The sequence below is a fragment of the Cucurbita pepo genome, unplaced genomic scaffold (assembly GCF_002806865.2).
Source record: "Cucurbita pepo subsp. pepo cultivar mu-cu-16 unplaced genomic scaffold, ASM280686v2 Cp4.1_scaffold000217, whole genome shotgun sequence".
In the NCBI taxonomy this organism is placed as follows: Eukaryota; Viridiplantae; Streptophyta; class Magnoliopsida; order Cucurbitales; family Cucurbitaceae; genus Cucurbita; species Cucurbita pepo.
Genome location: NW_019646474.1, coordinates 97,013 through 121,733, shown reverse-complemented (window position 1 = coordinate 121,733; position 24,721 = coordinate 97,013). Strand labels below are relative to the sequence as shown.

The window sequence follows — 24,721 nt, the reverse complement described above, 5'->3', positions numbered from 1 at the left end:
GTATTGATTATTGCCTTCATTGCTGCTCGGAGATATTGATGGTATTCGTGAACCTCTTTCTGGATCTCTACTTTCGGGGGACGGAAACAATATTCTTTCTGGTCCCATTATCCCTACTTCCTTCTGGTCCCATTATCCCTACTTCCTTCTGCAGCTATCGGGTTGCACTCCCAATTTGAGAAGCTGCTTCCGTTGATGAATGGTTATACAATGGTGGTCCTTATGAGCTAATTGTTTGTTCTACACTGATGACTTGGTGTAGCATCTTACATGGGTGGAGGGAGAGTGGGAACTGAGTTTCCGTATGGGCGTCCTTGGATTGCTGTTGCTCCGCTCCTGTTCCAGCTGCTACTGCTGGTTTCTTGATCTACCCAATTGGTCAAGGAAGCTTTTCTGACGGTATGCCTGACGGAATCTCTGGTACTTTCAACTTCATGATTGTATTCCATTACAGGCTGAGCACAGCATCCTTATGCACCCATTCCACATCTTAGGTCTAGCTGGTGTATTGGCTTGGCTCCCTATTCAGCGCTATGCATGGTTCCTTGGTAACTTCTATCTAGTTTGATCAGGGAAACCACAGAGAATGAATCCGATAATTCAGGTTACAGATTCGGCGGTCAAGAGGAAGAAACTTATAATATCATCGCCCTTTTCATGGTTATTTTGGCCGATTGATCTTCCATACAATATGCTAGTTTCAACAACTCTCGTTCTTTACACTTCTTCCTAGCTGCTTGGCCTCTAGTAGGTATCTGGTTCACTTAGGTATTAGCACTATGCCTTTCAACTTAAATGGTTTCAATTTCAACCAATCCGTAGCGTAGTTGATAGTCAAGGTCGTGTAATTAATACCTGGGCTTAGATTCTTAACCGTGCTAATCTTGGTATGGAAGTTATGCATGAACGTAATGCTCACAACTTCCCTCTAGACCTAGCTGCTCTTGAAGTTCCATCTATCTAGACCTAGCTGCTCTTGAAGTTCCATCTATAACATGGATAAGACTTCTTCTTTCTTAGTGTATACAAGTTCTTGAAAGTCAAGGAGCAATAACAATAACAAGAATCTTTCTAGGATCTCTAAAGGGTGATATAAAATAGGGCTATTTACGGCATCATATCCATAGTTAGCGGCCCATTCATCATAATCATAGTTAGCAGCTCCAGCTCCATATCAAGGTCACAGAGAACTAACTCCGTGGGAACAAACTTCCTTTGGTCTTAATCTTAAGAAGAAAGAAGCAAATGAAAGATGAATGAGATAGACTGAACCTTTGAATCTATGACCTGACTGACCTGATTGAATGAGGAAGGTAGTTAATAAGGAAAGACGAAAGAAGAAGAAATNGATTGACCTTATGAGACTTCCCTGAGCTACTTCACCTTCCCCTATTTATTCACTGTAAAAGAAAAAGACTGCTTACTTATTCATTCGACAGAACAGGACTATTACTGATTAACCTTCTTTCCCTCTTTGACAAGCAAGGGAAGGAAATAGGCTTGGCTGGCTTCTTGATCCTGCCCCTATTCATTCTTTCTCTTCTCATTCACCTATCGGTCTCACGCATTGCCTGTCCCTGATTTCTGAAGGTAAAGCATATATTCATTCGTTCTCTTCTTCCTTCTTTAACTCTTTCACAGTAAACTAAGACTGTACTCAAGATGAATGAGAATTCTCTGAGGAAAGAAGATCAAGAAGAACTATTGGCAATTCGACAAGTATTATGGGCGTGGAGAAGTCAGGGATTTCTTTCTTTGAGAGTGTGCATTAGGAGTAGGGTATTGAATTCACGCATGAATTGACCTGGTGCACCTTTCTTTTTGAAGCTGGGGGATCAAAGAAAAGAGAGAATGGAACAAAAATCGTTTGATTCAGGATCAACTAGACTTTTCCGTACCCGCATAGATTAGGGCATTCATGATTACATCTTGGGGAGTTCTGGAGGAGGTGTTGGGTGGTCTCTATATTAACTAATAGAAGTTTAGGAAAGCTTATTATCTTTAAGATAAGACTCGCTGTAATAAACCTCCTCAAGAGATTTGCAACCTCTAAAATGGACCCCGAATAGAATTCCCCTACTATAGATTCATTAATATGATCTTTGAATCTGCTTTTTAAATCAGTTGTCGATCTCCCTGCATAAATGTAATTAGAACTACTTAGAACATATACCCCCATTGATTGGCTTATAGAATCCAAAAGGTTCCTTCGTTAAAAGGAAAGCCTTTTTCATTTATGAGATCTCGCATGTTATCAAAAATGTGGTGTCCATAATCAAAATGTAGTCTATCCGCGTATATGTGGGTTCGTAATAATCTGATTCTCTGATTCGCTACCCAGCCAGAGTCGAGTCAATTTCGAATACACGCAATAAAAAACCCTCAAGTCATTTATTCAGAATAGAAAGGATTTAGACTTTATATAATACTGATGTTTTTCTTCATGACTTATCCATCATCCTTTACCTCCTCATCAAATCTTTCAACTTAAGACCCCTTATAAATGCGGACAGATCTTCTCTTGTTGCCTTCTCTCTCTTTAACTACTGCCGATTGATTGAAACCCTTTAATTGCCAGATTTGCAGTAACGTCCTATGTGCTACTTTCTTGCCCTGCATTTCATCTGTATCCACAAAACAAAATGACACTCTGCTCTCTCTCTGGAACTGCTATTGTCATAATAATCTTCCCCTACGGCACAGCAGTCCTCCACTCCATCCTGCATAGGTATCCGCACTTGATGTAGATAGGAGTTAGTTCTCCAGCTGACAATGATGTTGGCGTAAAGTGAGCTCTAAGCCTATCACTATCAGCTCTTGGCTTATTCTAAGCTCGTATGTAATATTTCTCAACTCTGAGTTGTCCTAAACTATGTGGTTTCTTGTACTATTCTATTTCTCTTTCCTTGATTATCTCTTCTTTCCGACTTTCTCTAGCTCTATCTGTGAATGAAAGCTTATTCAATAGTAGCATCAAGTACTTTGTTTTTTCATTTTGCATTTTGAGTAGTAGCTTAGCTGTCTTCTTACCTAAAAAAGGAATAAATGAAAGAGTTAAGGAATTTCCACCGGTTATTCCGTAGGTTTAGAAAGAGGAAATGAAATAGTAGTTCCAACAACAGGAAATTCAATGTCAAAAGTCTCATTTGAAACTGCTGCTAGAAGAACATCTGAATTGACAGTAACAGTTCTTGAAGAAGATTGAACAGCAATCATACCCGAATTTACAGCAACTACTATATAGAGTTGAAAGATATAATTGACTTGCCTTACACTTTCACTGCTACTCCAACTATGGAATTAACAGCAGTTGATGCTAGATCTATTTTACTTTCATTTCCGAATTAGCAGTTGGTAACCTTTCTTTTTTCCTTTGCTTTATTTAAAGTCAAGATAGAATTGGAAGTGAATGAATTGCCAGTGGATTAATTTCTAGTTCTTTCTGCTACTAGAAAGAGAGAATTTCCTGGATTTGATGCTGCAACTAAGGGAGCTGGACCTATTTCTTAATCATCAGATAGAAAGGTTGCCGCTTCTATTGATGCTACTCCAACTATGCCCTGGGGCTGGGGTAAAGAATGAAAAGCCAGCTGCAAGAGCACCTATTTGATTTAGTCCAGGTTCAAAGGAACTTGAAAATGGCCTACTAGGAGCCCTACCATAAGCCAACTTACGCCCTACTACGGAATTAATTGACTGATGATGGCATTTATTTCTGCTTCTCCCGAAACAGATGAGGGAATGCTTTATGCTTCACCTGCTACTGAAGAGGGAAGGCTTTCTGCTGACTTATTTGCTTACTTCAAAGTCAAATGGCCCACTCCCTTCGCTCTGATAACCCTTCTTCAGTGGATGCCTGCTATTATATAGTATAGGACTGAACTTCTGTAATCAAAGCCCTACTAGTTATTGGCTTCAATTCTGCTTGCTTCCTTGTCCTTCCGGGGCATGCTTCCCTTAGCCAACTCCCTTGTTGATTCCTCAGCAGCTAGTCTTTCAAAGCAGTTCTTTCCGCAACTACCTACTTTTCATCGGGAATGGTTGAAGCAACTAAACCTTCTTCTGGCGCTTCTAAACCAGTAGTGATTTCCCCGGAATCAGATGCCCCAACTACAGTAAACCCATACCCTGGGCGAAAGTCTTCCTCTTAATTACCTGTTGGTAAGCTATACTATTCCTAAACTTCAGTAACTAGATAAGAGTAATGGTCTAGGTTGGTTACATGATTTGCTCTAGCCTATAGTGAGGGCCCTTGTTTTCCCCGGCTTACCTCCGACCCGCTTCTGTCTGATTGTCCTCAATTACATGGAGCTGTCAATTTCCTTTTCTATTTCTACGTAGTCCACTATAGAAGCTTCCGTTGAAGATTGAAAGTCTTAACTTGATTGGTTGGCTCTCGGAGTCCTTTTGTTGCTCAGCAGGATCAGGATAGGGTGAATCTCATTCATTTCATATGAGACTTTTTTCTTTAAAATTGAGAGTACTTTATTAAATTACCAAGTAGTTTTTGATTGAACCTAGATTGGCTAAGCTAGCCTTCGTAACCCCCAGCTAAAGAGCTAAAGATGGAACCTGTAGTGTAATTTCCTTCTCCTTCATCTATTAAATTTCCCGGTGTTGTAAAGGCATCATGCCCTGCCCCCTACTTACTCAACCTAGTTGCAACTATTGGATTCACAGCCTGTTGAAGCTCCTAGAGCAAGTGCTAGCATTTCACCTCTAACTATTGAATTGACTGAAGAAGGAAGGCGGATTTGAACCTCTAGTAACTGCATCCGGGGCTAAAGGCTGACTTTTCATTCCTATTCCGATCTTTCTCTGATGGAAAGCTTTTAAACCTCTAGTTATAGACTTCCCTGAAGTTAGATGAGATTAGACTATCGGCAAGAAAAGCGACTCCTTACTAGTTACTAGAAGCTTGATGCTACTTCAAGGCAGAATTTCCTCTTGTTGAAGCTTCTTCTGGTTCACCGGCTGGAAATGAAATGGGTGCGTGCCGGAGCCTGCTTTTTTTTAAGCCTGTAAGTAGGCAAAGGAAGAAGGGCAAGAAGCTTTTCGGGAGAAAGAAACTCCTCCACAACATTCCAAATACCTAGGGAAGCAGCTATACATATTCTTTGACGGAACCAAGTATTCAATCCTCGTGTACTTCGTTAATTCCCTTGGCTTCGGTATAGAGAAGAAAAAGAGAAAGAAGCAGCACTCTTGTCGACCGTTCATGGCATGACTGGCTAGCTTCAAATAAAAGAAAGCCGTGTTGTACATATCATAGAGAAGTTTTCTCTTAGCTCACAAAAAGCAAGAACTAAGTAAGCAGAAAAATGAGCGTCAAAAAGAAAGAAAGAATGAATCCCACTACCGTAAGGTTAGGTAGGCAAGCAAAGACTGATTGCTCTAAGCGAAATGACTGTATTCTAGCTTCTTCCTTTTTTGTAAGATTCGTAATGATATATATCAAATCTTCTTACATGTCGATCTCAGAAAACCAATGAATGCCTTAAGCCCCATCTAAGTAGCTCGGTGGTAGAGTAGTCAGTTGACTGACTGGTCGTAGGTTCATACCTGGGAAGAATTCGTATATCACTTTCAAGTTCACAAGATAAAGCAAGGAGCCTGGAAAAGAGGAAGAATCCCAATCCCCGGTGCGTGCTTATTGAATGGTATAGAACTNTCACAAGATAAAGCAAGGAGCCTGGAAAAGAGGAAGAATCCCAATCCCCGGTGCGTGCCTATTGAATGGTATAGAACCGGCTCCAGCAAAGAACTCGGATCTTTCTGGGTTAAGCACTTATGTATGCTTTTTGATCTTCAATGCCATTTCCTCGGACTTTTTCAATCCATCTTGCTTTCCTGATAAACTCAAGCGATAGAAGAACTAAGGAGNGATCTTTCTGGGTTAAGCACTTATGTATGCTTTTTGATCTTCAATGCCATTTCCTCGGACTTTTTCAATCCATCTTGCTTTCCTGATAAACTCAAGCGATTGAAGAACTAAGGACCTCTACTAGTGATGCAGAGAATGGTCCCTTTCTTTCCCGTGCTATCAAGAAGCAAGAAGAAGGACTTTGGATGGATGCCCTGAGTCTTTGGCCTCTGACCCCCTTACCTTCAACCTTCAATCAGTTACCCCTTAAAGTCAAGAAAGAGTCTTTCTATTTTCTCATTGATAGGAGAAGGAAAAGATCCCAATCGTTTTGAAAGCTATATAAACAAATAGCATCGATTCATTCAAAAATGAGAAATGGATACGCTTCTCAACTCGTTACAATTACCATTGCCTCTGATAGCCGGAAAAAAAAAAGGAATTACGCAACCGGTTGAATTCATACTGGGTTTTCCTTTTACGGNGAAATGGATACGCTTCTCAACTCGTTACAATTACCATTGCCTCTGATAGCCGGAAAAAAGAAAGGAATTACGCAACCGGTTGAATTCATACTGGTTTTCCCTTTTACGATTCCTAAAATGGAGGAAAGAAAATCGAGAGAAGATCTTGTAAGATAAGCCCGCCCCCTTTCTCTATTCAATCTACGGCTTGCTTTTCCTTAACTAGTTCTGCTTTCCATTCGTCAGTCAGTCAAGCTTGATGCTTACTTATGCCTTGGTGCATCGCCCTCAGATACTATACGAACCTAGCCCCATTCCCTACTCCGGGGAAGAGATCTCAGATATCATCAATCATATATCTTTCTTTAACCCATGGTAGTGACTTTTGTGCCCGGGTTAATAAAAGGACTGAACTCGCTTTCTCTGCGCTTCACCTTACTTGCTCCAAAGCCCTCTTCTTTTTCAGCTCTGCTAAATAAGTAAGACTCAGTATGGAAATCTCTTGGGCCCTTACCTTTACCTGCCTTAGGCATATTATTCTCTTTTCCTTTGTCTGCTCTCAGGCATGAGCACATCTCTTTCCCGTGCAAAAAGAAGAAATAATTAATCAAGGGTATGATAATGCACTCTTTATCATGCCAATCCTTTCAAACTTCTGCCTTTCCTTGTCTTGTAGTTGTCCGCCCTGTCCTAACCCATCCTCTCCTACAAAAGGGGTTACCTACTCGTTCGGATAGGTTCCTGCGTGATAATCGCTTAGAGCCTAAGGTAAATAAAAGCCAGGATTTCTTAATAAAAAGATAAGACATGGCCCCCGTCAATCTATGGTTTTGCCTACGCCTACCAGATAGATAGACCAGAAGTACACAGTCCCGGTTGTTGACGCCAATTATAGGCCAAAAGCAAAGAAAGGGCCGGTAAGAAGGAAGGAAGCTATTTAAGATTAAGAAGGTCATATCAGGGTGAATCAAGGGATTTGAGATTTGAGAGATTATTTGAAGCCACCCAAGCTCGTACGGGCGGGTTAGGACAAGATTGGAGTCAACTCTTTATTACTGGGGAAAGGACTTAGTTTCTTTTTTTACTGGAAAGGAGGAGAGAGAGGGCGATGAAAAAGAGAAAGCCGAAGAAAGGAAACTGGACTTTTGATCGAAGGCTGCAGGAAAGAGCCCCTAAGCAATGCCACCTGCTTTTAACCGGTGATACTAATGTACTTTCAATCATCTACGGCGGCTTCTTTTTCTTGGTAGGGTGCTTCTACAGAGTATGTTGGTGAACATCTAAGACCGTTGTGCCCAGCCTATCTCACCACCAGAGATATAGATATTTCATCCTTGAGAGTTTCTATCAGATCTTTCTCTTCAATGTCGAAGTCCAATGCGAAAAGAGGATAACCCCTCCCTGTGAAAATACCAAAACTATGGTCCCGATATCTGTCAAGATCATTCTCTCTCAGGCGAAAAGTATGCCCCTTTTCAAAACATCTTTTTACCTTATATATAGGGCAGGGCAATAACAATAAGGTAGAAAATAATAGCCATTGGAAGATCAGCCTGCTTTTCATGCACTAACCATCTGGAACATCTTTCTCTTTGACGATGTTTTGCCACTTTATTGGAAGAATTAACATGCAACATATCGTCACACCTCCTTGATAGATTTCTCTTGCGCTAAAAGGCCTTTTTTGCTTTCTCTTTTGAGCTTCTATGATTTGACTTTTTCAGGGTTGTTTTGCTACCATATAAGAGCCCCTAACTTATTCAAGAATAATATTGAGTTGTGTGGCTTCTTTCTTCAGTCTTTTTTCTTTAGAACATTACTAAATCCTCTGGGTTACAGCAGTTAAGATAACCTCCATCACATATATATTATATCTCCATGCGTAAAGATCCAAGCCACTTCCTTTATAAAGCTTCCCGGAAATTGAGGGTCTACTTTCTCCCAACAGCCAGCCATCCTTGACTTTGAACGTTTCCAAAAACAATCTTTCCACAAAAAGAGTTTTCGCTTATATCAATTCAGAATAAAAGATCAAAGGCGAGCGTGAGACGAGTAGAAAATCATTAATACGCTACACGCTTTTCTTCTTACGTTTTCTGCTCATTAGAAAGACCCTGCTACAGAAAACACGGCAAGACCTAAGGTTATCATCGCGGAAACAAGAAATGCCGTACGCACCATATCAAAGACATCGCAAGCTTTAGATTCCCACAGGATAGAAATTCTCTGCAAGAAGCTGANCGCACCATATCAAAGACATCGCAAGCTTTAGATTCCCACAGGATAGAAATTCTCCGCAAGAAGCTTCATCAAGATAGACAAAATGACAAGAAGAATCAATCCCTAAAGTAATGGCTACGTTCCAAACAAAAGGCATGCATAACAAATAGCCTTTAATTAATTGTTTTTTGTTTCTCGTTTTGTCCTCTAGCATCTGTGCTCTATGGCTTCTACGCAAATTCTCTCAAGCACGACATCGCTGATCCAGTATTGATAACCACTCACTCTGGATAATGGTATCCGTGACCCTCTTCCGGATTAGCCTGTTCAAGCGCCATTGGTCTATTTTTTATATAATGCCTTCCAGAATTGAATCAGATGATTAACCTCCTATATTATCGGGATTATCCTTTCGAGTAAGACATTTGCCTATCTCGGCAATCACACAAGTAAATAGACTTTCAATGGCTTCGTCTCTACGGCATTGCTTTTTTCTTCCACGCAAAGCTCTAAAACATTATATAACTCTTCTGGATAAGGTCTTTAATGACCCGCTTACAGAATTTCAATCTTGCAATCCGTCTAGCTAATTCTTTAGTTCTTTTATCTTTGTCTTCTTAGTGAAAATCGTGTATTATGTGATATAAACATAAAGTCACAAATCTCTCTGTCACTTTTGATAACTTTTGATATAAAGAAGAACTGCTTTATGATCTCGCTCAACAGGTACAAGACAAGATACAAGAAGCACTAATAACAGATCTGTCTTCGATAGCAAGACACCTTCTGCGGTTAATACATACAGCTCTTATCCATCCGGAGCGAATCATACCTGAGGAGGCTGAACCAGTGAGAAGAACGATATCTCTGTAACGCCTTCGAATGCTGAGCCTCAAATACTAAAAAAGATGGGTCCTTTTACGATAACAACGGTGATCTCATTTACAAACAAATAGTATTAGCCCTCTCCCATTTTTGGGGGTGCTTATGTGAACCTCACTACTATTTCTTGAACAAGGTAAATAGAATAATAGGTCTTTGATTGAACGAACTGTAAACAGGGAAAGACGAAAGAAGAAGAAATGAGAGTGAACTATCAGGAAAGACGATCGATGAATGAGAGTTAACTGTCAGTCAATCCGAAAGCAAGACAAGATCTCCTTTACAGTTCAAGAATAAAGGGAGACGAAAGAAAGACAAAGACTCCTACTTCGTTCACTCTTTTTCCTGTTAGGACCATTAATGAATAAATTCTATCCCCATATAACTGTCAAAGTTCGTCAGAGCTTTTTCACTAATAGCTTCGGCTGAAAGAAAAGAAATTCTATCCTATATGACTGTCAAAGTTCGTAAGAGGTTTTTCCCTTAATAGCAGCATAGGAAATCAAATATTTTGTATCCACCATAGGGGTCAAAGTTCGTAAGAGCTTTTTCACTAACAAAAGCTACTGAAAGAAAAATAATTCTATCTTTCCCGTATTTTTGGGGTATCGCTCTTTTTCCCTTAATAGCGGGAGCTGAAAGAAATTCTTTTCTATCTTTCCCGTATTTTTGGGTATAAAATCGTCCATTTTCCCCTATTTCCCTCGGTAACTCAACTGTAAACACTCAAAAAACAAGAAATCAGTCTATCTTTCCCGTATTTTGAGGTATAAAAGTGTATCTTGACCCTATTTTTCGGGATAAAATACCGGTCAAATGGGCCGAGGTAATTCATAAGTAGAAGGAAAGACGAAAGAAGAATCAATGATCGTTCACTCTCAGTCAATCCTCAAGATTCCTTCTTGATCTTCTCCTCTCGATTCCTTCTTGATCTTCTCCTCAAGATTCCTTCTTTCTCTTTCTCTTCTCCGAAACTCTCTCTTCATTCTTTCTTTGATCTTCCCCTTCAAGTGTTGAAAGACTCCTTATTCATTCTCTCTCCTGTAAACACTATCGATTCATTCTCGTTCACTGTAAGTCAAGACGAAACTCAAGAAGAATGAGACAGAACTAGAACTGGCTGGCTTGCTTTCACTCCTTTTATTCATGAGACAGAACAGGAAGATGAATTCTTGATCTTCTCCTTTTGCTTCTTTCACTATTCTTTAACTGTAAACACTATCGATTCATTCTTTCTCTTCTCCTTCACAGTCCGTCAAGACTGAACTCAAGATTCATGATCCTTCCCCTCTATTCCTTCCCTTCGCTCCTTAGCTTTGGTTTCAGACTCCTTATCTCCTTCACTCCTTCCTTAACTTTGTTTGGTTTCTTCTCCTTGACTCAATAACTTTCAGAAGAGTAAACTCTGTCTTCCTTTTCGTCTTCTTCCTTTTCCGATTCCTGCTGAACCTGAACCTATCCTTTCGGGTCTGTCTCTTTTCTTTCCCTTCAACCACTGTAAAGAAGGTGTCTTCTCTTTCTCCTTACCTGATTTTTCTTCTTTTTCGTAAGGCTAGGCTAGATGCTATCCACATTCAAATGTAACTGGACTTTCAAGTCTGGGTAAAGGTGTATTCCCTGACCTCATTCCCCTCTACAACTATAAGTCTCGCTGGTTCTCTCCTCTCCTCTGCTTTCGAGTTGAGTCAATTAAATGCTCTTCTCGTCTGACTGCTTGCTTGGCTGGCTGATTCACCTAGTATTCTTGTCTCATTGCTGCTTCGCTCCTTCCTCTCGGTCCCCTCAAAATGGGTGGGTTGGATCTATTGAATGAGATCCTGTAGACAGGGCTGGTAGGTCTGAGTCGATCGTATGCAGGCAGGGAAGACCAGGCAATCCGTACCTATGAATCATTCGTCAGGAAGCAGTATAGAAGGAATCAATCGTCTTTTTCAATCACTTTGTTTGTAATGAATGAAAAGCTAAAGAGAAGGCGTCTGAAAAAAGGTAGGCATTTGATCAGCATAAATTAGTAACTGAATTAGACTCACTTAGTCTGTCCTAAGGCAATTTCCGTGCAACTCTGCTTTCTTTAGTGCTATGCCAGGGATAGGGAATCCTTATAAAAGCGTAACTCCCCCGATATGTGAGGAATGCAAGTTGCGTGATAGTTTGATTGATTCCCCACAAATGATCAGTCTCCAAGCTTGACCCCTCCCACACAGGGAGGACTGGCGGCTGGGTAAAGAACTGCAATAATAGGAGTCTCGCCACAGCCTATTCTATTCTATTTCGAAACAGGGATGAAAGATTTGAGTTCTATATATATAGTCTTTCAAACGTCTACTGCACTCACGCCTGCCTTTGGGTTCCTATTCGAAACTGATTCTTCTTTCTTTCTTTCTTGAACAAGGTAAAGAAAATCTTTGCATTTAATAAAGGGTGGGTCGGTCGAGTGCTCCTGCCCCTTTCTTTCCTCTTTAGGGCTCCTACTGCTGCCCGGTTCTTTTCTCATTTTGAATCGGAATAGGTAGAACCCCGTTCATAGGATTCCTACAAGGATGCCCCCAATCCGGAATATGAACGTCAAAAGCAAAGACCTATTGAACCGATCACTGGAATACCTGTTACAGTCCCTATCAGGTAAAAAGGAATCCTGATAGTAGTCTCGGGGATTTACCCTATTTCATCAAGTGGTCATGCGTCAGACATAAAGAGTCATGGAGAATGAAGTCAGAGATGATACCCGTTCGTTGGGATAAGAGAATTCCAATTCCTTTCCTTCCTTCATTTCTTCTTCTTTCGTCTTTGTAGGTGTAGGTACAGCTGCTAGTCCGTGAACAGCCAAGGCCCTGTCAAAATGGGATAGGTTTTCTCTATCATCATTTGTTCCTCCTAACAAGATCTACTAAATTCATCGAGTTGTTCCGGCCAGTGATTAATGGAATTCCTTAGTCGCCTCTCTGTAAAATACTTGTTTCTTTGTTTGGACGAGAGCTGAAAAAGACATCGTAAGCTAACCCCGTGTTGATGAATAACCAACCTGCAATGAATATTACAAGTATAGTAATGCAATGAATGCCGCAGTCTCTCTCTTTCTTCTACTGGTAATAATAGAAAGAAGGTTCTCCTGTGCTTCCAGACATGCCTCTACATATTCTTGTACAGTCAAAAGAGGGATTCCATAAAGGATGAGATAAGTAAATTCAAATGAACGTAAAATGGCATCTTTGGTTGATCGTTAGTACCCAGAGCGTCTTGATTTAGAGTATACCGAGTATAGCTATCCTTCTTCTGTCTGAGACAATAAGGCAATTTCACAATCGGTCTCTAAATTCCGCGCTAGAGAATTTCTGTCTTCTTCTTCTTCTTTTCTTCTTGCTTGTCGATGTAGAATCATGTACCATTCAATAGCAAATTTTGCAAATTCCAGTATGTAGTATTATGTAGTATTCAGAGTTCTCTCGGTTATTGGCTTGGGGCTAGGNTAAAATGGCATCTTTGGTTGATCGTTAGTACCCAGAGCGTCTTGATTTAGAGTATACCGAGTATAGCTATCCTTCTTCTGTCTGAGACAATAAGGCAATTTCACAATCGGTCTCTAAATTCCGCGCTAGAGAATTTCTGTCTTCTTCTTCTTCTTTTCTTCTTGCTTGTCGATGTAGAATCATGTACCATTCAATAGCAAATTATGCAAATTCCAGTATGTAGTATTATGTAGTATTCAGAGTTCTCTCGGTTATTGGCTTGGGGCTAGACAGCGAAGATTGGGTAAAATGTGAGACTGGTTTTGGTTTCTAATAATTCAGGAAAGGGATTCTCATAGTCCTCAAATTCAATTCAATTTGACGTTCAATCAATCTATAAAGATTTCTTTTGTGTTTATAGTTATATGAATCTTGATTTCTTTAAAGGAATTGGTTAGTCGTCCAGTAACAAGTAAGAGTAGTACATAGGATTCAATGAACGAAAGAGAACAAGGAATAGAATAATAATCAATATTGTTAATGCACGCATTATTGTTGTTTCTTGTTATATTAGACTCAAAGGATCGTTCTTCACCTAATTATAGGAATGGTTTGAATATGGAAAGAATGAATGTGGAACCTAGTTTTGAGTGATCTGATCGTGCGAGACTTTTGATTCAAGATTTGATGGGAATGAACCCACTACAGAAAATCTAATTAGTTGGAATCAATTCAATTGGTATTTTGACTTATCCATCCGCATATCTTTCAAAAATAGAAACTTAGGGAAGTAGTAGATTGCTTTATAAACATATGGATAAAAAGAAGGTATTTCATTTAGCCTCGTCATGCCTACCCACTATAACTAGTTATTTCGGTTTTCTACTAGCAGTTTGATTTCCCCCTAACCTCAGCTCTATTTATCGGTCTGAATAAGATACGACTGATTTTCTTTTCTTTCAATTAATTGAATGTTCAAAAGAGGGAGGAAAGGTTTCCGTGGTATTCCATTCTATATATTGTGGAGTTCTTTACCTTACCTTGTCAATTCAATTTCCAATTCCTGGTGAGATTCATGGGCACGATTAAGATTTTTCGGCGGGATAGATATTCCCTTTCCCTCTCCCTCTCCTTGTTCCTCGTTCAACTAAATGGAAATGATTTCTGTTTTTCTATTTGGAATCGTATTAGGTCTAATTCCTATTCCTTTGGCTGGATTATTTGTGACCGCATCATATTTACAATAGAGAGGTGTGGATCTGTTGGGCCTTTCTTTGATTAATGAAAAGTGCTTTTTTTGCTGGACCTACTACTTTCAAATTGTGATTTCTGTTGAATGATTTCAGTCTCATTTTGATCTAACACAACAACAACAATCGAATCACGGTAGGATTTGAACCNGTAAAATTTTGATTTCTGTTGAATTATTTCAGTCTAATTTTGATCTAACAACAACAACAATCGAATCACGCTCTGTAGGATTTGAACCTACGACATCGGGTTTTGGAGACCCGCGTTCTACCGAACTGAACTAAGAGCGTTTTATTATCAAACTAAATGCAACCCTAATATATCTTGCATACATATATTATCATATAGAATATGATAAAATGAAATAAAAAAAAAGATTGATTCGGTATATGTATGTTCCATTTTTATGGATCTCAATTGATTCCTCGTTACTGTTCAGAAGATAAGTAATAGGTAGGGATGACAGGATTTGAACCTGTGACATTTTGTACCCAAAACAAACGCGCTACCAAGCTGCGCTACATCCCTTTCAATTGGTCTACAGTGTCATTGTAGAGAATCTCTGTCTTGTTTTCCACATTTTTGATTTATTTCCTCCATTGGTATACACAAATTATCTTGCCATTTCTTCTTTTTTGTCTCATATCATATATTAAACTATAATAAAAAGACTTAACAAGCGGTTATTAACTATATATACATTTGATGGTATGTAATACCATTATGTATTACAAATTACTATAAAGTAGGAGGGTTTTAAATGCGAGATCTAAAAACATATCTCTCCGTGGCACCGGTAGTAAGTACTATATGGTTCGGGGCTTTAGCGGGTCTATTAATCGAGATCAATCGTTTATTCCCGGATGCAGTGGTATTCCCATTTTTTTCATTCTAGCTATTGCCGAAGAAGATTAGAAAAACAAGAAAATAGCTGTGACTAATCCACTTACCCTTCTTTTTAGAGTTTTTAGACTTAGAATAAGTTAGAAAAGAGAAAGAATCAAACTAAACAGGATTCAACTTACGTCAAACTTGGACTCGGGGCGGGGTTCCAATTGAATAGTGAGAACGAAAATGAAAATGTGATGGATGGCTAGGGCAAGAGTATCATACAAGCAAGATACTTAAATGCAAAACCGTGTATTAGTAGACTAGATTTTCTATTTGATTGAGAGTTACCAACTTCTCTTTTTTTCTTCTGGATTGGATCGGAAAATAGAAGAGTTGTGCGGGAATCAAAAATACAAGGGAGGTTCATGGCCAAGGGTAAAGATGCCCGAGTCAATGTTCTGTACTCACTCCTTGTGTTCGAAACGGTGTGAATAAGGAAGGGTGGGGATTTACAGCCAGAGGGATTGATTACTCAAACAAAAGAATCGACACAATACGCCTAGCCGATTGGAATTGAGCAAATTCTGTCTGTCCACGTTACAAACATACGATTCATGGGGAGATAAAGAAGTAGATCGAACCAATCCTCTGTGTCTCACCCTTTTACAATCCAAGGAAGATGCGGACATCTATTCAACTTTCTATTGAACAGAGAAGGAAACCATGGATAAATCCAAGAGACTCCTTCTTAAATCCAAACGATCTTTTCGTAGGTCTTTGCCCCCGATTCAATTCTTTGGTGGGGGATTGATTAGAGAAAGATGAGTTGAATTAGTCGATTTCTTAGTGAACAAGGACAAATCTGATCTAGCCGGCCGGGTAAATAGATTGACCTTAAAAGAGCAACGCTTCTTAATTAGTATTGCTATAAAACAAGCTCGTATTTGATCTTTGTTACCTTTTCCTTAGTAATGAGAAAGAAGACGAAAGAAAGAAGGGCGTCTACCGCTGGAACTATTGGTCTTAGAACCAGGAAGAAGAAGAAATAGGCTGACTCTTCAATTGAATTCAAATGCAAATACAAACTCAACCGCCGATTGATGCTTTGTTCGAAAAATCCCCCCACCCAAATCTAGATTTGATTCTCGTCTCGTAAAAAGGAGAAGATTCATTCCTTACCTCCCTCCCTCTTTTTTTGATTGAACGCTCATACATACTGATTTGATACTTGACCTTCTCTGAGTTCATTCTATTCTGTAGGGAACTCCATTTGAAGCATTGCGCTGGATTCTTTCCCCAATCTTCTTATTGATCTCATTGGAAATCATATGGAAAGACAATTCCTATTTAATATAGCGGGCGGGAAAGTCAGTATGTATTTGACGATGAAGAAGCAACTGCCTCTTGTACGGATTGTGTATGAATCTACTATAACTGTAGTCTACCTTATTCCTATCGAATGACTGCATTTATTCGAGCACAACTCTAACTGTCGAAAATCGCTTTTTTGCTTGCCTACCTCTATCCCCTGAAGCCAAAGCTCTGATTTTCTATTGAGTAATCTAATAGTTCCAGTCAGTCTTGAATGAGCCCCTCGAAAGCTTGATGCAAATAAACGCATTTTTCTTCTTTCTACGTCTCCGAGCTATATATCCTCGTTCCAGTCTAGTCAGTGAATAAATCTTTGATGAATAACTAATGGATTTCCTTTCTTTCAGTTAGTCCTCCTTTCTCCTTTCCTTCCTAGTAATAACAAAAGGGATTTTGCCAATGTAATCTATCTAAATGCCAATGGCTTTTGCTACTATAACCTTCCCGACCACGATTTCCTTTTTGTTCTAGTCACCCCTAAATAGCAATGGATAAAGAAATAGTGGGTTCCTTCGTTTCTATGGTTACTTCTTAAACGGTGAGGTCCTCTCTATACACCGGAGCTGAGCTCCTTCTTTGATTTCATCCATGTTATTGTTAACTTGTACAGTTCACCCTCTTTGGCTCTACCCATGAATTAGCTAGTAATCGGTCTTTCACAAGGAGATCCACCTATACAGTAACGGTATTTAATTATGAGGATGAGTTTTGCTGGGTAGCTGACCCTCTTAGTCCGTTCTTGGAAGAATAAGGAAGGCCATAATCCTTCTCTTCTGTGAAATAGGATTTCCTCCGCTTAATGGATAAGCTGCATTTGTTCCCAATGGGGAATTAATTCTTTCTCATCTAAAAAGGATACGATCAATCTTTTTTCTTTCTTTTTAGGTAGCCAGAGGTAGAGTTCTTCCATTCATTCTATCCTATTCACTGGTATTTCTCACTGATACGGGACACATTTTCTACTTTCTTTTGTCCCGGTCCATGGTCTGAACGAGTCGCACATACACCCTAGTACATCTTCCTCTACGCTGAGGGCATCCCCGAAGGGCAGGCGGTGATATTTCTGATTGGCTGTCTTGTCTTTCTAATAAGTTGGTTAATAGTTGGCATGTTGAGTTTCATTGTATCCATAATGAGTTGGTTTAGATCAATCCTAACGGTATGATTATGAATTACTTCTTTCTATATTCCAGATTAATAATCAATAGTAATGGAGAATCCAATATTCACCCCCGGTAAGAAGAGTCAATCTCCAATTTCGGATTTGAGCGTTCAATCCCCGCTCTTTTTTATTCAACCGCTACAACATCAACAATTCCATGAGCTTGGGCTTCTTTTGCTGACATAAAAAGATCCCTTTCCATATCTTCGGATACACCCCATAAATAAGGAAGGGTTTGCCTGTTCTTTGTCCATAACCCTTTGTTTGTGATGGTTTCGCGCAGCGTCAGTAGTTCTCCCGCTTACAGGATCAATTCTCCTCTTTGTCCCTCATAAAAAGAACTAGCAGGTTGATGGATCATTATTACCTTGATGATTTCCTAAATGGGTTTCTCTATCTCGCATGATCATGATGAGTCAAAGAGAATCAAAAAGATAGGATTAACAACCGTAAAGGCATCCATCCTTTCTTTCTTTGGTGCTTACGGCTCCACAATGGAATTCTCTCGTTTTTACCTTCCATCTATGTAAGGAATAGAAAATGGAGGATCTATCAGACCCAGAACAGNAAAGAGCAACGCTTCTTAATTAGTATTGCTATAAAACAAGCTCGTATTTGATCTTTGTTACCTTTTCCTTAGTAATGAGAAAGAAGACGAAAGAAAGAAGGGCGTCTACCGCTGGAACTATTGGTCTTAGAACCAGGAAGAAGAAGAAATAGGCTGACTCTTCAATTGAATTCAAATGCAAATACAAACTCAACCGCCGATTGATGCTTTGTTCGAAAAATCCCCCCACCCAAATCTAGATTTGATTCTCGTCTCGTAAAAAGGAGAAGATTCATTCCTTACCTCCCTCCCTCTTTTTTTGATTGAACGCTCATACATACTGATTTGATACTTGACCTTCTCTGAGTTCATTCTATTCTGTAGGGAACTCCATTTGAAGCATTGCGCTGGATTCTTTCCCCAATCTTCTTATTGATCTCATTGGAAATCATATGGAAAGACAATTCCTATTTAATATAGCGGGCGGGAAAGTCAGTATGTATTTGACGATGAAGAAGCAACTGCCTCTTGTACGGATTGTGTATGAATCTACTATAACTGTAGTCTACCTTATTCCTATCGAATGACTGCATTTATTCGAGCACAACTCTAACTGTCGAAAATCGCTTTTTTGCTTGCCTACCTCTATCCCCTGAAGCCAAAGCTCTGATTTTCTATTGAGTAATCTAATAGTTCCAGTCAGTCTTGAATGAGCCCCTCGAAAGCTTGATGCAAATAAACGCATTTTTCTTCTTTCTACGTCTCCGAGCTATATATCCTCGTTCCAGTCTAGTCAGTGAATAAATCTTTGATGAATAACTAATGGATTTCCTTTCTTTCAGTTAGTCCTCCTTTCTCCTTTCCTTCCTAGTAATAACAAAAGGGATTTTGCCAATGTAATCTATCTAAATGCCAATGGCTTTTGCTACTATAACCTTCCCGACCACGATTTCCTTTTTGTTCTAGTCACCCCTAAATAGCAATGGATAAAGAAATAGTGGGTTCCTTCGTTTCTATGGTTACTTCTTAAACGGTGAGGTCCTCTCTATACACCGGAGCTGAGCTCCTTCTTTGATTTCATCCATGTTATTGTTAACTTGTACAGTTCACCCTCTTTGGCTCTACCCATGAATTAGCTAGTAATCGGTCTTTCACAAGGAGATCCACCTATACAGTAACGGTATTTAATTATGAGGATGAGTTTTGCTGGGTAGCTGACCCTCTTAGTCCGTTCTTGGAAGAATAAGGAAGGCCATAATCCTTCTCTTCTGTGAAATAGGATTTCCTCCGCTTAATGGATAAGCTGCATTTGTTCCCAATGGGGAATTAATTCTTTCTCATCTAAAAAGGATACGATCAATCTTTTTTCTTTCTTTTTAGGTAGCCAGAGGTAGAGTTCTTCCATTCATTCTATCCTATTCACTGGTATTTCTCACTGATACGGGACACATTTTCTACTTTCTTTTGTCCCGGTCCATGGTCTGAACGAGTCGCACATACACCCTAGTACATCTTCCTCTACGCTGAGGGCATCCCCGAAGGGCAGGCGGTGATATTTCTGATTGGCTGTCTTGTCTTTCTAATAAGTTGGTTAATAGTTGGCATGTTGAGTTTCATTGTATCCATAATGAGTTGGTTTAGATCAATCCTAACGGTATGATTATGAATTACTTCTTTCTATATTCCAGATTAATAATGAATAGTAATGGAGAATCCAATATTCACCCCCGGTAAGAAGAGTCAATCTCCAATTTCGGATTTGAGCGTTCAATCCCCGCTCTTTTTTATTCAACCGCTACAACATCAACAATTCCATGAGCTTGGGCTTCTTTTGCTGACATAAAAAGATCCCTTTCCATATCTTCGGATACACCCCATAAATAAGGAAGGGTTTGCCTGTTCTTTGTCCATAACCCTTTGTTTGTGATGGTTTCGCGCAGCGTCAGTAGTTCTCCCGCTTACAGGATCAATTCTCCTCTTTGTCCCTCATAAAAAGAACTAGCATGTTGATGGATCATTATTACCTTGATGATTTCCTAAATGGGTTTCTCTATCTCGCATGATCATGATGAGTCAAAGAGAATAAAAAAGATAGGATTAACAACCGTAAAGGCATCCATCCTTTCTTTCTTTGGTGCATACGGCTCCACAATGGAATTCTCTCGTTTTTACCTTCCATCTAAGTAAGGAATAGAAAATGGAGGATCTATCAGACCCAGAACAGTCAATTATCCAATAACCACCCTTCTTTAGTAATTTCTAAATCAATACTATGATGGTTCCGTTCCGTTGCTTTATTATTTCGTTTGTTATTCAGCAATCCCAAAGTGTCTTTTTCCTTCAAAAAAGGGGGATTGAGTAGTCTTTCATAACAGAAATCTTGGTAAGAGTCTTCCGTCGTGAAAACCTCAAAGTTTGTGAGGCTGAAAGAGGCCTCCGATAAATCAGCTAAAATAGCAAATGCCTTTTATCTCATACTACTCTTTCGATCCATAACCTAATGGTAGGTCAAACAAAGAAGAAAAAAAGAATCATATTCAAAGAAAGGGCCATGCTATTATTACTTAATCTTCCTATTCAGCAGGCATAGTTTTTCTTTTTTGTCTGTCTTCAAACTCATTGGCGCCGAGCGTGAGGGAATGCGTTACGTTTGGTAATTTCTCCTCCGACCAGACAGAATAAAGGATCCCATTGAAGCGGCTAATCCCATGCATTATGTATATCGGGTTTCACAAATTGCAGCATACATACATAAATAGCTATTCCGGCTATTACCTACCCCTCCGGAGAGTTTCTAAATCAATACTGATCTTTGTTCTCATCCTCTATACTGATAGATATCATAAGACCCATAATTTGATTCGAGATCTCGCTCTCAACCTCTTGGCCTAGCCTAAAGTAATCTTTGTCGATTCGCTTGATTAGGATCAAATTGTATCCTATACCTTAAGAATCGTACGGGCACCTTTTGATACATACGGAAAACATAGCGAAAAACAGAATCAATGTTTAAATTCTACCCTTCTTTAGAGGACTCTTTCTAACTTTTCATGAAGGGTTTCTTACCTTCCGTTTTTCAAGAAAGATGAGTTTTGTCCTTTGGCCCGCGGTCCTTTATCTATTCATTCCATTTCTCGAACTAATCATTGATGTATTCTTTCATCGAGATTGCAATTGGGATGTCATTTTCTTGTTCCCGAATGGTCTTCTTCAATTCTTTTAGGTTTATGCTCCGCTCTACTACGAGTAAAGATCTGCCTGCCCGATTTGGATACATATAGGAATAGGACAAATGCCCCACATGTTTGCTACGACTTCTTTTTCAATTGACTTCATGCTCGTGTAAACAAATATTCAACCAACTCATCATACATACGGATTACTCCATTCATTAACAAAGAGTTTTCTATCAATCCTATTTATAAATAGAATATGATACCCCCCTCAGTAGTAATCATGGAATAGAGAGATTCCACCCACCCCCTTCCCTTCCTTATTGGGGTTTTTCTAAGCGGAGCCTGGGGACTTCCTTCATTTTATTAGTACAACCGAGAAACCCATCAATGATTCTAATTCATAATATGAATCAGGATACCCTACCCCCTAAAAAATAGATAGAATTACACTTCACGCTCCCTTTGATAATGAAATCAATCCGTCTTGGGCGAAAGAAAGAGAGAGAGAGAGGATACCAAGATCGGGGAAGAGAACGAACGGCGAAATACCCCATATGACCCAATATATCTGACAAGTCCCACTATAGGGCAACCCACCCACGATGCATCTTCATCTACAGGACTACTTCGAAAAGGGACGGAATACCAACGGCATTAAAGCAAACAAATAAAGAATTCAGTACTCTCACTTTGATGTGGAAGCGTAACAACGAACGGGGTTATTGTCTGTCTTAATCAAAAAGGCAGATCGGCCTTTCTCATATTTGATCTTTCTAGTTTTATACATAGATTGAATAAGTTCATAAACAAAGGAAAACAGAAGGCATGAATAAAGGCTAATTCTTAGGAATAGGGTTTGGAATGATGAACAAATATGTATATACGTTTTCACTCATCAAAAATAGGATCAATTCCCATCCACCATTGCGTATTGGTACTTAGAGAGTATAGAATAGATCCGCTTCCTTTTGTTCCTACGACTAGAATAGAATAGAATTCTTCCTTCCATTATTACTAAAAGAATAGACAGACCAAATATTAATCCTTTCGACAAGAGAATCTCAAAGGAAGGGGGAAAGAGGTCCATAGCATAGTTTTTTTCAGTGCAATAAAGTGAGATAGTGTCTATTTTGCGGGGTATTTCCATGGGGTTGCCTTGGTATCGTGTTCATACGGGTGTATTGAATGATCCCGGTCGTTTGCTTTCTGTTCATATAATGCATACTGAATGAGTTGTTGGTTGGGCCGGTTCAATGGCCCTATACGAATTAGCCCTTTGTTTTTGATCCCTCTGATCCGGGTCTTGATCCAATGTGGAGACAAGGTCTGTTCGTTATACCCTTCATGACTCGTTTAGGAATAACCAATTCAGGGGGGAGTTGGTTGGAGTATCACAGGAGGGACTATAACGAATCCCCGGGTATTTGGAGTTAGGAAGGTGTGGCCGGAGCACATATTGTGTTTTCTGGATTGTGCTTCTTAGCAGCTATCTGGCATTGGGTGTATTGTGGGATCTATCAAGATTTTGTGATGAACGTAGAGGAAAACCTTCTTTAGATTTGCCGAAGATTTGGGGAATTCATTTCTTTCTCTCAGGGTGGGGTTGCTTTGGTTTTGGTGCATTTCATCTAACCGGATTGTCTGGTCTGGGAATATGGGTATCTGATCCTTATGGATTAACCGGAAGGGTACAAGCTGTAAATCCTCCGTGTGGTGTCGAAGGGTTTGATCCTTTTGTTCCGGGCGGAATAGCCTCTCATCATATTGCAGCAGGTAGATTGGGCATATTAGCGGGCCTATTCTATCTTAGTCTTCGTCCGCCCCAACCAACGTCTATACAAAGAAAGGATGACGTATGGGAGGGAATGAAACCGTCCTTTCGAGTAGTATCGCTGCCTGCTGTCTTTGTTTGCAGCTTTTGTTGTTGTTGGAACTATATGGTATGGTTCAGCAACTACCACGATTTCATTCTTTGGTCCCACTAGTTATGGGATCAGGGGTACTTCCAGCAAGAAATATATCGAAGGGTTAGTGCCGGGCTAGCCAAAATCAAAGTTTCTCAGAAGCTTGGTCTAAACAAATGAGCTTTTTATGATTACATCGGGAATAATACCGCAAAGGGTAGATTATTCAGAGCGGGTTCCATGGACAAGGGGGATGGAATAGCTGTTGGGTGGTTAGGACACCCTTTTAGAGAGAAAGAAGGGCGCGCACTTTTTGTACGTCGTATGCCGACCCTTTTTGAAAAGATTTCCGGTTGTTTTGGTAGACAGCGACAGAATTGTTAGAGGCGATCTTCCTTTTCGAAGAGCAGAATCGAAGTATAGTGTTGAACTGGTCGGTGGAACTGTTGAGTTCTATGGTGGTGAACTCAAGGGAGTCAGTTATAGCTGCTACTGTGAAACAATATGCTAGACGTGCTCCATTGGGTGAAATGAGTGAACTAGATAGATCGTGCTACTTTGCAATCGGGGTTTTTCGTAGCAGTCCAAGGGAAAGGGGTGAAACCGTGAGACCGGCGAAGGAGTTTACAGTGAAAGAATAGCTCACAAGAAAAGAGAAGAGACCGTAAGTAAAGGGCGAGGAGCGAAGCCACCTTGTTTACACTGAAATCCGGATAAAGAAAGAAGAGAAGACGACGGACGAGAAAGAATAGGGAGGGGAGGGGATTGAGCTTCTCTTGATTCATACAAATGATAGGGTAGCATAAGTCGTTTCCAGTTAAGGAAAAAGAGCGGTTCTCGAGGCAACGGAATTGTGAGACAGAAAAGAAAAGACAAAGAGGGAAAGAAGGGAAAGAGTAGGCTCCTGAACCTCCCCTGTCGGTAAAGCTGTTTCAAGAAAAGAAATTCTATCCAGCATAGGGGTCAAAGTTCGTAAGACCTTTTTCCCTTAAGGAAAGCCGCTTCAATCAAATAAATTCTATCTTTCCCGTATTTTAGGGTATAAAAGAGAGGTATTTAGGGCCGAGGTAATGTTGAAGTCAATCCTATCGAAGAATCAATTCGACTTAACTGTAAGGAAAGACGAAAGATTCCTTCTTTCTCTTTCTCTGATCCTCAAGATTCCTTCTTTCTCTTTCTCTTCTCCTCAACTCTCGATTCATTCTCCTGTAAACACGACTTATTCATGATCGTTCACTGTCAGTCAATCCTATCGAGAAAACAAACAAACCTTTTCCTCGTCTGAGCTACTGCTACTGCTACTGAACCGGGCTCCTCTTTCTTTCTTGCTTGCTGGGTTGGAATGGAAGGAACTGGCTGGCTTGCTTTCACTGTCAAAGAGAAATACTCCTTTTATTCGTTATCCTGTAAAGACCAACACTAAATCAATCTTATCTTCTCCCTATTTTGAGGGATAAAAGTCTATCTTTACCCTATTTCAACAGTAAACACGAAAGATGAATGAGACTGAACTGGAAGTCAATCCTCAAGATTCATTCAACAGTAAACACTCTCGAAGAATCAATTCGACTTAACTGTAAGGAAAGACGAAAGATTCCTTCTTG

General features: G+C 39.8%; 1 protein-coding gene and 2 non-coding genes across 3 annotated transcripts; 1 reads left to right on the top strand and 2 right to left on the bottom strand.

The window, feature by feature from the left end:
- The first annotated feature begins 270 nt into the window (after positions 1–270).
- Positions 271–23,758, top strand: LOC111784498 (photosystem II CP47 reaction center protein-like). The gene is made up of 6 exons (XM_023665181.1): positions 271–357; positions 455–548; positions 22,810–22,986; positions 23,129–23,240; positions 23,339–23,432; positions 23,483–23,758. The coding sequence occupies exons 1-6, from the start codon at positions 271–273 to the stop codon at positions 23,756–23,758; spliced, it is 840 nt and encodes a 279-aa protein (XP_023520949.1).
- TRNAW-CCA lies at positions 14,343–14,416 on the bottom strand. Its single transcript has one exon. It is a non-coding gene; the product is annotated as a tRNA-Trp (tRNA).
- On the bottom strand, positions 14,581–14,654 carry TRNAP-UGG. Its single transcript has one exon. It is a non-coding gene; the product is annotated as a tRNA-Pro (tRNA).
- Positions 23,759–24,721: the final 963 nt, after the last annotated feature.

Excerpts from the sequence above, each read along its gene's own strand:
- LOC111784498 (XM_023665181.1), top strand. The coding sequence starts at position 271 with ATGGGTGGAGGGAGAGTGGGAACTGAGTTTCCGTATGGGCGTCCTTGG. Across the intron at positions 358-454 it reads TGTTCCAGCTGCTACTGCTG|GCTGAGCACAGCATCCTTAT; the intron begins GTTTCTTGATCT and ends ATTCCATTACAG. Across the intron at positions 22,987-23,128 it reads CTCTCATCATATTGCAGCAG|CTTTTGTTGTTGTTGGAACT; the intron begins GTAGATTGGGCA and ends CTTTGTTTGCAG.